At 32.7% G+C, this 14,940-nt stretch overlaps 3 protein-coding genes across 15 annotated transcripts in view; 1 reads left to right on the top strand and 2 right to left on the bottom strand.

Annotated features, from left to right (window-relative positions):
- The window catches only part of LOC127243915 (ethylene-responsive transcription factor RAP2-7-like), a 99,056-nt gene that overhangs the window by 65,650 nt on the left and 18,466 nt on the right, over window positions 1-14,940 (top strand). The gene's annotated exons all lie outside the window — the stretch shown is intronic.
- LOC127243923 (uncharacterized) overlaps window positions 1-14,940 on the bottom strand; it is a 40,152-nt gene that overhangs the window by 24,170 nt on the left and 1,042 nt on the right. For 2 of the 12 annotated variants that reach the window (XR_007837061.1, XR_007837058.1), the window contains exons 3-7: window positions 14,685-14,735; window positions 13,627-13,856; window positions 13,396-13,518; window positions 13,237-13,299; window positions 13,049-13,157 (exon numbers count right to left, since the gene is read on the bottom strand). The exons of 2 other annotated variants lie outside the window; for them this stretch is intronic. Coding sequence is in view for 1 of the 10 variants with exons in the window: in XM_051264163.1 (XP_051120120.1) it covers window positions 13,237-13,299; window positions 13,396-13,518; window positions 13,627-13,856; window positions 14,685-14,735 (467 nt within the window). In the remaining 9 variants the exon portion in view is untranslated. 8 more of the 12 variants (XR_007837055.1, XR_007837056.1, XR_007837054.1 and 5 more) reach the window with 8 other exon arrangements.
- Window positions 7,543-11,002, bottom strand: LOC127243910 (rust resistance kinase Lr10-like). 2 transcript variants are annotated; one of them, XM_051264140.1, is made up of 4 exons: window positions 10,109-11,002; window positions 9,752-9,775; window positions 9,622-9,651; window positions 7,543-8,966 (listed from the first exon to the last, which is right to left on the bottom strand). In XM_051264140.1, exons 1-4 carry the CDS (start codon window positions 10,956-10,958, stop codon window positions 7,831-7,833), a joined length of 2,040 nt encoding a protein of 679 aa, XP_051120097.1. In that variant the 5' UTR covers window positions 10,959-11,002; the 3' UTR covers window positions 7,543-7,830. The 2 variants fall into 2 exon arrangements, with proteins under 2 accessions (XP_051120097.1, XP_051120100.1); XM_051264143.1 differs by lacking the exons at window positions 9,622-9,651; window positions 9,752-9,775.

Raw genomic sequence — 14,940 nt, 5'->3', positions numbered from 1 at the left:
TGCTGAGTCGAAAAGGGAAGCTTATGCGCGTGATGTTGCCGCAGGAAGAAGGAGGGCATTGGTGGAATTGGGATCGGGATGGAGTGACATAAGTGACGAAAATTAGTTGCAAGACAACGAGGAAGAAGACATGAATTAGGAGGACAGACATTATGGTCTTATTAAGGTTTAGGGTTTATAAAGCTAGACTTCATACAATTAATCGAATCTTTGGATCAATATATAAGATTATTGAGTATGATCGAATCTACTTTGGCCATTGCTCATTTTTTATTATCACATATATGCATCTCAACACCTTAAAGTTGAGTTTTTTTCGTGGGTTTTCAACGTATATTTTTATTATTTATATTTTTTTTAAAAAAAAAATATATCAAATCAAACTATTATACTTTTTATATATATATTATACTATAAATCTATTTCATATTTAAAATATCACGTCAAACGTCTATTTATATCACATTAAAAAATTATTTAAATTCAACTTGTTACTACTAAAAATATTTTCAAACTCAAGAAGTACACACACAAACAAACACACCCTAGTGGCCATGGAAAAACAGAAGCCACTTGCCAATCCATCATGACTTGACCAAGTCTTACTACGTGCTCTGATAAAAGTATAAGAAATTGATTTTAAAATATAAAATATATTATTTTTAATTAAATATTTAATTTTTTATTTTTTAATAAATATTTAAAAAAATAATTTATTTTTTATATGTTACAGAAAATTGCATAAAAAATATAAAATATATTTTTTGAAAACATGATTCCAAAAAATTATTGCACGCAACAACCCTATATGTATATATATTATCATTATGAGCTCTTTAAATAATTATATATATATATATGTTAATTAAATTTGATTGTTTTATGTACTATAAATAAATATTATATGTAATATTTTGAATAAAAAATATATAATAAAAAATATAAAATATTTTTAATGTTACTTTTAGAAGCAGACGAATAGAGTATAATTTTCTTTTAAAAAGAATCATAAAATTGAAGAATTTAATATAATGCTTTTAGTAATTAAGAGAAAAATTATAAATAATGTGATCAATATTTTAAAATAAAGTAAGCAAGTTATGAAAAATATTTTGATCTTTAGAAATTGTACTAGTCTATAGAATGATAAATAGTTATGAGAATTATTTTAAATATTCTGTATAAGTTATTATTAAATGTATTCACTACAAAAAAAAAAAGTATATTTATAACGGAATTCCGTTCCTAAAGTTCACGTAGCTAACGTAATTTCATTCCTAATTCCATCTCTAATATCATTAGTAACGGAAAAAGTGGATTTAAGAACGAAAAAAATGTTGTTACAAAACTGATATATATATATATATTTTTGTAGTGATTATGCAATATTAAGAGTTTATTTTTCAAATCAAAATTACTATTTTTCAGGCTATAATGTCCAAATAAACACAAATTATTTATTCTTATAAATATCAAATTAAATTATATTTAAATAATAATTTAAATTCAAATCAAAAGTAAAAAGATATTAAGTACTTCCTTATTTATTTATTTTAGAAAATAAAATTATTTCAAAATCACATTATATACTTTCGAGAATATTTTAGATAATACATTCTTAAACTATATATCACACATACCCTCCACCGGACGTGGTAAACAGGGGTTCATTATATATTTATATTATATATATATAATTTATGTATTAATAATTTATTTGATATACATAAATAAAAAATGATTGTAGTTTGGTAGTATAGAGATTAATTTTTAATATTAGTCTAAGTTTAAATCCTATGTGTCTCAAACATTAAAAAATATTTTTTATAACTATTTTTCATCTAAAAATCTTAAAAAATTATTTTATTTATATTTTATTATAAATAAAAATATATTTTATATATATATATATATTGGGGCCTATATATTTTGTGGCTCGAACCCTTCCAAAGTCAAGACCGGCCTACACACATAAACTATTAATATCTCTTAATCTATAGACGAAAAGTAAAAGAATACATGCATTTCGGATAAAAGGAGTATTCTATTTTTATCACTCTTAATGAATAAATATGTATATATATATATATATATTTAAAATCCACCTATCTTTATTTGATATCAATTTATGCTAATTATATATACTTTTAGATAAATTGAATTTTATGTATGGTATAGAAAATTGTGTCAAAATATAGGGAATAGTTACGGTGCTAATTTAGAAGATTAAGCACGGTGCTGATTTTTCAGCACTTATAATATATAAAAAACAACACATATTCTTATTACACACAACACATGTGATGTTTGTTCAGAATTATATGGGCGTTGTATAAAAGTATATTATATACTCCCTCCGTCCCAAACACCGTCCAACATTTCCTTTTTGATATGTCCCAAACACCCTGCAACATTTCCAAAATAGGAAATAATTAATTATACCTAATCTCTACCCCACTCTTTATCCCCTCACATCATCCAAATAAAAAAATAAAATATATATTTCTCTCTCCATCACATCACCCAATTTCTAAATTATTATACTTAATACTACCCACCTAAAAACTCGTGCCAAAAATAAATGTTGCACTTTGTTTGGGACGGATGGAGTACTAAAATCAACTGTCGTGTATTTTATATGATTATAGCATGGGTTGTTAATTCATGTCAGTACAAGAAAAAATTATTTTTGTAACAAAATTTTTTTGTCTCTAAATCTACTTTTTGTGTTACTAATGACATTAGAGACGGAATTAGAAATGGAATTACGTTGGCTACGTGAACTTTAGGGACGGAATTCCGTTACAAATATATTATTTTTTGGTAGTGTGTGTTGTATTTGTATCATATTAATATAAAAAATGTGTTGACAGAAATAATACGGTCCACTCGTTTGTTATTTTGACTTTGTAACTTTTTGTAATGAGTATTTGAACTTTTTTTTTTATTTTTTACTTTTATAAGAAGTATTTTGTAGTATTTGTAGTATTATTTTTTGGAATCATAATGAAAAAATAGTGTTGGGTAGGGGTGAGCAAAATATCCGAAATCCGAAAATCCGATCCAAACCAAATCAAAATATAAAATTTGGTTCGAATTTTTGGGATTTTCGGATTGGTTCGGATTGAATTTTTGATAAATTTTGGATTTTCGGATCGGATCGGATCGGTATAATTAAAATTCGAACCAATCTGAAATCCGAAATATAGCATTTTAATATTTTTTATTATATATTTAATATTTTATTAAAAAATATTATATTTTAATATAAAAAAAACTCAAAATTATTAATTATATTTTAATATATTTACTTTTATATATTATATATATATATTTAATATTATAAAATAATTATAAAATATAAAAGAAATTTACAAATTAAAAAAATAATTAAAATATTTAAAATTTTGGATTTTTCGTTTGGTTCGGATTTTTTAGTTCGAATTTTGAATTTTCGAATTTCGATTATTTCAGTTCGATTCGGATTGATTTTTTCAAAAATTTCGAATTTTCGAATCGATTCGAACTTGGCAAAATCCGAACCGAAAGTCCGAATGTTCAGCCCTAGTGTTGGATGAACAAAATTATTGTGTTATAGATAATTATATTATTATGTAAAAAATATATATATATATTATATCTTATAAACACGAGTTTGTACGGATCTGCCACTTGAAAAGTCTATCCTGCCCCTCATTTCGAAAATGACAATTTAGCCCTTAACCTACCTTTGTACTAGCTTGAAAAGACGTTTTGGAACCGTCGTCGTCAACCGCCCAAGACGAAAAGTTTTGGAACATCGTCTGGTCGGTAACATCAACCGCCTCGCCAAACGCCTCCACCAGTTCCAGAACTCAAATAGCCCAACCGACCAATCCAGAGACCAATCGGTAGACCAATAGACTCCTTGGCCGCACCCACTAAGCGACCTGTCTATCCGCCTGCGGACCAGCTGACTTGCCTATGCGACCGCAGACCAGCCGACCTACTTTATCCGACCGCAGACCATCAGAAATTTCTGTCCGACCTTCTGACCATCAGACCTGTCTGTCCGAACGCTAACCATCCGACCGAGGACCAACCGACCAGATCAACCGACCGAGGACCTTCCGACTTGCCTATCCGACCGCTAACCAACCGACCTAATCATCCGACCAAGGACCAACCGACCAGACCAACCGACCGAGGACCTTCCAACCTGCCTATCCGACCGCTAACCAACCCACCTGACCATCTGACCAACCGACCTGACCAATCGACCTGAGTGCAAATTTTTCTCCTTTTCCACCCGACTTCGTGTCTAACTTCCTTTAAGATCCTGCTATCCTTATTATTATTATTATTATTTTTTGTGCGTAACAATTATCAAAGTTGAAATATTCTTGCTATTTTTGACATTTCAAAACTCATAAAGAGATGCAGGGTCACCCTTCTTACCTCAGTCTATCCGCCTGCGGACCAGCTGACTTGCCTATCCGACCGCAGACCAGCCGACCTACTTTATCCGACCGCAGACCATCAGACCTGTCTGTCCGACCTGCTGACCATCAGACCTCTCTGTCCGACCGCTAACCATCTGACCGAGGACCAGCCGACCATACCAACCGACCGAGGACCTTCCGACCTGCCTATCCGACCGCTAACCAACCGACCTGATCATCCGACCGAGGACCAACCGACCAGACCAACCGACCGAGGACCTTCCGATCTGACCAACCAACCTGAGCGCAAATTTTTCTCCTTTTCCACCCGGTGTTTAACTTCCTTTAAGATCCTGCTATCCTTATTTTTATTATTATTATTATTATTTTTTGTGTGTAACAATTATCAAAGTTGAAATATCCTTGCTATTTTTGACATTTCAAAACTCATAAAGAGATGCAGGGTCACCCTTCTTATCTCAGTCTATCCGCCTGCGGACCAGCTGACTTGCCTATCCGATCGCAGACCAACCGACCTACTTTATCTGACCGCAAACCATCAGACCTGTCTGTCCGACCGCTAACCATACGACCGAGGACCTTCCGACCTGCCTATCCGACCGCTAACCAACCGACCTGATCATCCGACCGAGGACCTTCCGACCTGCCTATCCGACCGTTAACCAACCCACCTGACCATCAGACCAACCGACCTGACCAACCGACCTAAGCACAAATTTTTCTCCTTTTCCAACCGACTTCGTGTCTAACTTCCTTTAAGATCCTGGTATCCTTATTTTTATTATTATTATTATTTTTTGTGCGTAACAATTATCAGAGTTAAAATATCCTTGCTATTTTTGACATTTCAAAACTTATAAAGAGATGCAGGGTCACCCTTCTTATCTCACTCTATCCACCTGCGGACCAGCTGACTTGCCTATCCGACCGCAGACCAGCCGACCTACTTTATCCAACCGCAGACCATCAGACCTGTCTGTCCGACCGCTAACCATCCGACCGAGGACCAACCGACCATACCAAACGACTGAGGACCTTCCGACCTGCCTATCCGACTGCTAACCAACCGACTAGACCAACCGACCGAAGACCTTCCGACCTGCCTATCCGACCGCTAACCAACCCACCTGACCATCCGACCAACCAACCTGAGCGCAAATTTTTCTCCATTTCCACCCGACTTCGTGTCTAACTTCCTTTAAGATCCCGCTATCCTTATTTTTATTATTATTATTATTTTTTGTGCGTAACAATTGTCAAAGTTGAAATATCCTTGCTATTTTTGACATTTCAAAACTCATAAAGAGATGCAGGGTCACCCTTCTTATCTCAGTCTATCCGCCTGCGGACCAGCTGACTTGCCTATCCGACCGCAGACCAGCCGACCTACTTTATCTGACCGCAGACCATCAGACCTGTCTGTCCGACCTGCTGAGCATCAGACGTGTCTGTCCGACCGCTAACCATCCGACCAGACCAACCGACCGAGGATCTTCCGACCTGTCTATCCCACCGCTAACCAACCGACCAGACCAACCGACTGAGGAGCTTCCGACCTGCCTATCCGACAGCTAACCAACCCACCTGACCAGACCAGCCGATCGAAGACCAACCGACCTGAGCGCAAATAATTCGATTGCATTTTTGTTTTACAGTTTATATTTCAAATAAATAATGTTTCACTACATTACATTATAGAATAGTCGCGCGGTATACCGCGCAAGAGCGTGTTCTAGTATATATATATATACCTGTATTGAAGGGGTATTTATTAAGATATGATTTATAAAATACTTCAATCAATATTTTCAAATTATATTTTCAATCAAATATATATATATATATTGCATTTAATTGTAATTCATTCGTAAACTAAAATAAGTCATTCCAATTAACCGAACTAAATTTCCAACCATAAACCAAATTGAAAATTAAAATATGTCAATGCTATGATTTTTCCTATATAATTCTTTATAGAAGTAGTTAATATTACTAAAGCGCACTCGAAGGATTTTTATTGATCTATTAGTTTTCCTCTGTTCTAAACAAGGTGTTATATTTACTTTTGGCACCGGTTTTTAGTAAGTAATATTAAGTAGAATAATTCAGAAATTAGGTGATATGATGAGAGAGAAATATATATTTTATTTTTTTATTTGGATGATATGACTGGATAAAATGTTGGGTAGAGATTAAATATAATTAATTATTTCCTATTTTGTAAATATTGCAAGGTGTTTGTGACGGAGGGAATACAATTTTGACTTGCTGGCCTGAATGTCACGTCAATATAATAATAAAATGTGGGACAAATATTTATAATTCCTAATCAATTATTTTTCACTTCTTGACTTGATCCATGACTCTTGTAAGTCCACTCTAATTTATATTTATTAATTTACACAATTACTTTTGTCCTATATTGCCTTTCCTAGACTTTGTAGTCAATTGAATAATATAAAAATATTAATAATAATAATAATAATAATAATAATAATACAATTTGAGAACTCTTTCTTCGATCTTAGATGTAAGTTTAACGTTATGATTTAGAATTTAATACGATGTTTTGAATAAAAATTTTGTTTGTGTTGATATACTTTTGATTTTTTTGGTATTATTAACTTTTTAAAAAATATCATATTAAATATACAATCTTTTACTATTTTCAAAAAATTTTAAAACTCAAAAACTTTCAAAATTTTTATCTGAAAGGACCCAGAATTTTTTGTGGAATATATTCGATAAATATATATATATATTTTTTGTTAGCATATTGTAGCTATGTAGGCCTTAGGGTTGAGTGTTTTTAATCATTTATATTTTGGGTTATGATATGTTTTGAAGTGTAATAATTATTGAATATTGTTTTATAGATATATATATATATAATTGTATACGTGTTATATTTTAAAAATTAAATACTTATTTTGTTAACAAAGCAGTCTGAGTCATGTTCGCAAACGTTTAATTAGAATATTAATATATAAAATTATTAATTAAAAAACAAATAAAATAATATATATATTATAAAATAAAATAAAATATCATATCTATCAAATCAAAGCTCAAACGAAATTATTCGACCTAAACACAAACTTGAACAATAAAATTTCTTAACGAACCAAACTTAAACAATACAAATAAACTCGAATACTTAACAAACGAGCACGAACCTTTGGTTACAAACATAACGAACAAAAATATTTAAAATTATATTCGGCTCCTCTTGTTAAAAAACTCTAAATCTCATGCACAATTATATGAACTCACTTTTACATAATAACAACCTGCATGCTCTTACTATACTAATAGAACTCATAGCAATCACTGATTAACTCTAATGAGCACTTCAATCAATCTTAAAGCTGTAAACAAGCCGAAATGTTCAACTTTGAACTAAATCTAAGTTGATGCAATCTACAAGATAAGTTTGAGTTCCATGATCATCCGTTTCGGCTTCTATCTCACGCGGCGCTGCAAATGGTCTTGAAGGCATCCGTGGTTCGGACTCACTTTCAAGCATTTCTATTACTTTGTTGATAGGAAGTCGATCGGATGGTCTCATTTGTATGCACCACATTGCGACTATCATAATCTTTTTCACCATTCTTTTTTCCTCTTCGCTTGCATCTTTCATCTCGATGTCCTTTCCTGCACATAGTTGGTCATATATCCACATCGGGAAGTAGATTTGAGTTGTTTCTTCAACCAAATGATTCGTGATTTTCCTTTTCCCCGCCATTTCCATCAACATCATTCCAAAGCTATATATATCAGCCTTGTAAGATATACCTCCCATGTTTTTGTAGAACATCTCGGGTGCCATGTATCCCATTGTTCCTCTTGCACCCGTTAAATTTATGAAGCTCTCATTGGTGGGGTGCAATCTTGCAAGCCCGAAATCAGATATCTTTGGATTGAAATTCTCGTCGAGTAGTATGTTGTGAGGTTTGATGTCAAAGTGTAGGATTTGCATATCACAACCATGATGCAAATATCCAATTCCACGCGCCACTCCAAGTGCAATTTCAAACATTTTGTCGAGCGTCAAGGCGAGCACTCCTAAACTTTGTTCGTTGAAGATATATCTATCGAGGGAACCATTAGGAAGAAACTCATATACCAAAGCATACTTTGAGCGTTCGATACAAAACCCAACGAGATGCACTACATTGACATGGTGGATTCGCCCGATTGTGCCAACTTCATTGATGAATTCTTCGACCCCGGCTATGGTTTGGTCTAACATCTTTACCGCCACATAAAGACCACTTCGAAGCTTTCCTTTATAGACAGTTCCATAGCCTCCTTCACCCAATTTTTCGTTAAAATTGCTCGTCATTTTCTTGACATCCGAGTAACTGTATTTTATGGGTGCAAAATCATGTTGATCTTGTAAAAACTTTTCAATATTTGTATCATTGCATAAATGGCGTCTTCTCCATTTATGGATCACCAACCACAATAGAAGAGGAAATCCAACCATAAATCCAATTGCCAATCTTATAGACAAGATCTTACCTACATTATTTCGTGAAAATATATATATATATATGTATATCAAATAGGAAGAATTGTTTGCAATCTCATGGTTAATTTGTTTAGAAAAAAATGACATGTCTGTCAACTTTTCAGTATGATTTTGCATTGCACAATTTACAATTAAATATATTTTTGCATTTAAACTCATTCTATTCCTATCAATTGAGTGTATACATTTATTTAACACATAACATCAAAAATTATTTTATATAAAACAAAATTATAAAAGCCAAAGCAACTTGAAAATTCATTTAAATGCATAGATAATAACTTAAAACATGGGAAAATTGCAAAAATATCCTACTACACGTATACCTCATTATCACTTTTGTCTTGTATTTATCTTGCTTACAAAATATATCTCACATGTTTACAAAAGTCGTTATTTCTATCATTTGGCCGCGTGTGGCCGCACGTGATTGTGCGTAAGGGCGCGTGGTGTGAATGTGACGCGCGGGCAAAGGACATAAATAGCGATTTTTATAAACATGTGAGATATATTTTGGCAGAGAGATAAATACAGGACAAAAGTGATAATATGGTATAAATGTAGAATATATTTTGCAATTTTATCCTTAAAACATCGTTTAAACATTAGTTATAAAATGATTTTTTTAAAAAAATCCAATCTTACCAATTGTCCAAAAAACCGTAACCATTGTCCCTGTAAACAAAAATATATAAAATTAAAGTATAAAAATATATAAAAATTTTAGAAGAAAAGCTCACAAGATTCCAAAGTAGATTGGATCTGAGAAAAGTACATTGAAGTCTATGAACATATCTACCTGCAAAATTTCAAATTAGTATATAATGAGTATATACAATTTGAAAAGAAAACTACAATTATGATAAAGTATAACTGCTACTTATTTCTAAATTATTGACCATAAGTGATAAAAAGTATCGTCTATAATAAGTTATAATCATGAATTAAAGTGTAAAATCAAATAAATTTGAGGTATAGAATGGAATTAAACAATATGGTTTGACAATTTATAATTCTTTTAAATGAGATAATTTGATAATTAAGTGATACAATAAGAGAGAAAATTGTATATTTTATTTGAGACGGACGGAGTATTAAAATATGAAGTAGACATCAATTAAGTGACACTTACAAAGAAAAGATGAGTAACCATATGCACAACATCTTTCCGTCACAATGTGATTGGGAGCTAAGGTGAAATAGGGAACCTCCAGCCAACAACCTTCAGAATCGACTCCCCGCCATGAAAGCTCAAACCCATAAGCCAAGGCCTCGTAAATATCGATGAACGATGACTTATTGGTAATAGACGAGCGCGCGGACACCAAAAGCACCTTATCCACCGTGCAAGACTCTTGTAAATCCGACAAAGATAATCGATCAGGATATCCAAGCACGACATAACTATAGAATCGGGAAGAATTTCCAAAATGGATGGTTTTTGTTGTGTTGCCAAAGAAAGGGGCTCTAACATAATTATTATTATTATCGTTCGCAATAGGGGACGACAAACAATGAATGAATGCTGCTGCTTTGTTTAACGGGACCGTACTTATTCCATCGCTGTAGAAGCTGTAGGAATAACTAAAATAGTATGATTGGCTACTACAGGAGGAGAGGTCTCCGGGCGTATTGATATTGATATTATTGATGCAAGCGGGGTCGACTACCCTTATCCGCTCTTGTTCATAATTGATACTTAGCACCAAAAGCGTCGTTGATATGTATTGCCTCGTTGCAAAATCTCGTCCTTGTAAATTGAGAAGTGTCTGGTTATTATGGCAATCGAGCTGGAAATTGATGTCGTCCAATCCGCAATGGGAAGGATCAGTGCTGAGTCGAAAAGGGTAGCTTATGCGCGTGATGTTGCCGCAGGAAGAAGGAGGGCATTGGTGGAATTGGGATCGGGATGGAGTGACATAAGTGACGAAAATTAGTTGCAAGACAACGAGGAAGAAGACATGAATTAGGAGGACAGACATTATGGTCTTATTAAGGTTTAGGGTTTAGTTAGACTTCATATAAATAATCGAATATCGATCATTTTAATTATTACATGTATGTATATGTGTGTATATATATATATATATATCTATATTCAATGCAACCGAGGTCGCCATGGAAAAACAAGGACAGGACAGGACAGGACAGCAAACCAATCCCCATGAACTGACCAAGTCATATATATTATCATTATCAGCTCTTTAATTAAATTTTTGATTGTTTTATGGAATAGATTATATGTGTGCTGAATTTTATTTCAAAATTATAATGTTGAATTACGTAAAAATAAATTAATATATGTGGTGTGAATCACTTGAGAAATGGACAATATCTACAAATGAGTTGAATTGTAAAGACTTGGTTAAAACATTTTCAAAACTATAGATGCATATATATATATATATATATTATGATATTTGTGTTAATATGTTTACTTGGGACAAGACCGGGAGGGATCCGAATTTAAATCTATAACATTACAGTCACAAGTTCATCCTTACATCACTATCCATTTCTTACTGGCTTTATTATTATTGTTAAATGAAATAATTGTCGGACATGATATTACATAGGAAAATAGGTATAAAATTTGATTTATTTTTCATTTAAAATTTTGTAATTCGTTTTATTTATTTATTGTTGTTGTTGTTTTGTTTTATTGCAAGACCGAGTAAGTATAAATTTTGGAAGTCAATAAAATAAAAACAAATACATACGTGACATGACTCGACCTCAGCCTAATGTGTAATTTAGACTTGTCTATACATATTTTAGCGGAATGGTTACGGTGCTAACGGGAGCAAATCAATTTCATTTTTGATTAGCCTCATTTAGCACATAGAAGAAAAACATGGCAGTTAGTAGCACGCTATGGCTTACCAGTATTCATTTGTTAAATATCCATCAAATATTAGTTTCATAATTAAGAACATTTTATGGTTCACTATTTCAATTTCTCAATTTTCATAATTTAGAGATTTTTAAAATTTTCTAATTTTTTTTTTTTTCTTTTTTAAGTTTAATAACGGGAAAATACAATATAACATTGAATTTAATTGATTTTCCATTATGATAAATGTGTTTATTTCCTATAAATATTGTCTGCTGTTCCTATGAAGAATTGGAGCAGGAGGAAGAACCTCTTTGGCGCTGCCCCAAGAATATTTATTGATTTCTTTGAAGGGATAGGTCACCATTTGATTATTTGTAAATATCCAATTATTTAATATTCGAATCAAATCGAACAAATACTCGAAATTGTGATCCTCGTCAAACCAAAAGTTTTGATTAACCAATATTTTGTTTAATCAAACATATTTGCAGTATCTACAAAAAATTTGAACCAAATCGAATCTAAAAACAGATACATGAAAAAAATAATTTACAAAATTTACTAGTTACCTTAGGTGTCCACAAAAAGCTGAAATATTAATGCAAAGATAATTATATTAAAATTACAACAATACTTTTCAATCAAACAAAAAGAACCATTTAATTCAAATAATTCCATACCTGCTGTCACTTTGATTGATGGTAGAACACTGCGCTCTAGTGGTGGATGAAGCTTAAGGTGGAGCGGAACCTACAATGAACATATTAAGAATTAATATCAATATGAATTACTAAATTACATTATATACATTTGAAACTTACTAGAAGTTTCTGCATCTATGGGAATTGAATTATGTACTCGTGATGGTGTGCCTACAATATATCACACACATTTATAAGTTTCAGGAAAAAAAAAAGTGGCGGAGCCTACAATATAACAAAAACACTTAAGACCTTAATGAAGTAAATAATAATGTTCATATTTAAACTTCTTCCTAAATACCTGAATCATCATTTAGATCTAGATGAGCGGGTGCATCATCACGATGGTCACCCTGACCCCCTCTAGCCCTAACAAGTCGGAAGGCCTCCTTAATCTAAGAACATGCTATGATTTCAAATTTTGTGTATCATAAGGCTTAACTCATTTAGGATTCGGGCAAAATTGAAAACATAATCAGAGAAAAGCAAAGATTGTCTGATTGTATTTTAGTTTTTTGTCTTGCACAAAATTTACCTAAAACAAAAATCGGAAGGCAGAAGAGCCGTCGTCGTCATCACCATCATTCGTTCTTCTGCCTCTTCGCTCGTTTCTCTGATTGCCTCGCTTTACCCGACCTTGTATCCTGTACGTTATTTATGAAACTGTGTTATGCATTGTTGGCCTTCGGGGTTACATCTCGACAATAGTATGGTGCTTAATACCTATTTTGATCTCTTCCTCTGTTTCCATTGCCCTTTGCCCTTTTTCTTCGATTTAGTTGGACTCTGTTAAGGTTATTGTGTTCGAAAGTAGTGAATAACAGAACAAAGGAGTTGGGAGTAAACCTATCTGCTCAATCGTAATATAATCTATATATATACCTTCATAGAAACTGTATTTGTATCATCATTATCATGATGAATCTCAACCTCGATCCGTCCCTCACTGTTGAGCATAACCTTAAGCCTCCCTTCTTTATACAATTTCTCAGACTGGGCATGTCGCTAGAAAGGGGACAAAAAACTAATGTCATCGACTACCTCAAGAGTGCATTAAGTTCAACCCCACAATAGCCACAATGAGCGTGATTATAAAAGATATTATATACTTGCCTTGGAGCTTAGATGAGCCTTTAGTGTCTCCTCGGACAAGCAGACAATCCTAGGGCAGAGCCTGCACTTGAAAACTGATTTGCATTTTACGACACAATCTTTCACATCGAAGGGGCTCTCATCTTTTTCGGGACCATGTGGTGCTTTGCCAAACACATTGTCGACTTCATCAGTAGCAAAAGCTCCAGCACCATTTTGAGCTCCAACATCATCATCACTTGAGGCCATACCTGCCAAATTATGCTATTTTTCGGATCAGGAAGATTTTAGAACTGTGAAAAACATTTGCATCACAAAATATGAGGCAATAGTTATACCATGCACCAATAGAGTGTTTCAAGGAAATAAAATTAAGAAATAGAACTTTGCAAAATCCATATATTATGTATCAGCTTATCCTCAAAATCGCTCTCTTGTTAGTTTTCAGATGTTCTATTAAATCCTAAAACCATTCCCGCACTAATCTTCTACATTCATGGAAATAAAAATGAAAGATGTTTCCCCTGATAATTGAGTGTCCACATTTGAATCGACTAGCAATTTAAACAAACTTTTGCAGTGTCGAGTACATTTAATATGAATTAATATGTATACATCTTCTGCAGCAAGTGATGGGAAAAGCCCGTCTAAATTACAGTTAAGGTAGTAGTAGGTAGTCCAGCCTTACATATGTCAAGCTGATGAGTAACCAATGGCATGAATAAAAGACAAATTCCTAGTCACTATCGATGCCAAACAAAATGATAACAATGTATTATATGTTAAATCAACAAAGAAACCATGTTGCAAACGATATCATTAGGAGAAGGATGAATTCATTTACAATATCAATATTCATGTCAAAGAGAATGGTACTGCAGCATTACTTATCAAGAAGATCACTGAAGAACGCATTCCTTCTAGTGAAAGTTCAAATATTTATACATACTGTAAGGAGAACTATAGAAACTATACATTATTTGGTCCAATCAGAATTACATCAAAAATTAAAAAATGGAATTTGTTATGAACTTTCCCAAAAGCTGTAACAGAAACAAGAAGATGAGAACTGATTTAACCTGATGAATCAAGATTGACTTCATTTGCTGAACTATCCTCGCTCTCGTAACCTGAAGAAGCGAATACAAATAAAATAACCTTGGCAAAAACATAGGTTACATTATTAACAGTCTAGTTATCACAATCTAAGCTTTTAGAATATACCAAGAAAAATCAAAGAAAACAATCTAATCAAATAATATACCTACATCAAGTAACGTCCATGGAATTACTGGTGAAAGTGTTTTTCAACCAGAAGAATTGACAAATAAATAG

This window comes from Andrographis paniculata, unplaced genomic scaffold, assembly GCF_009805555.1.
Source record: "Andrographis paniculata isolate CXL003 unplaced genomic scaffold, ASM980555v1 Contig98END, whole genome shotgun sequence".
NCBI classification, from domain to species: Eukaryota; Viridiplantae; Streptophyta; class Magnoliopsida; order Lamiales; family Acanthaceae; genus Andrographis; species Andrographis paniculata.
The sequence above is the reverse complement of the archived record's forward strand: the minus strand, read 5'-3'. Positions and strand labels throughout refer to the sequence as shown.

Coding starts and splice junctions, on each gene's coding strand:
- LOC127243910 (XM_051264140.1), bottom strand. CDS start 10,958: ATGTCTGTCCTCCTAATTCATGTCTTCTTCCTCGTTGTCTTGCAACTA. Junction 9,652..9,751: donor ATATGTTCATAGACTTCAAT/GTACTTTTCTCA, acceptor TTTTGTTTACAG/GGACAATGGTTACGGTTTTT. Junction 8,967..9,621: donor TACGGTTTTTTGGACAATTG/GTAAGATTGGAT, acceptor GAAATAATGTAG/GTAAGATCTTGTCTATAAGA.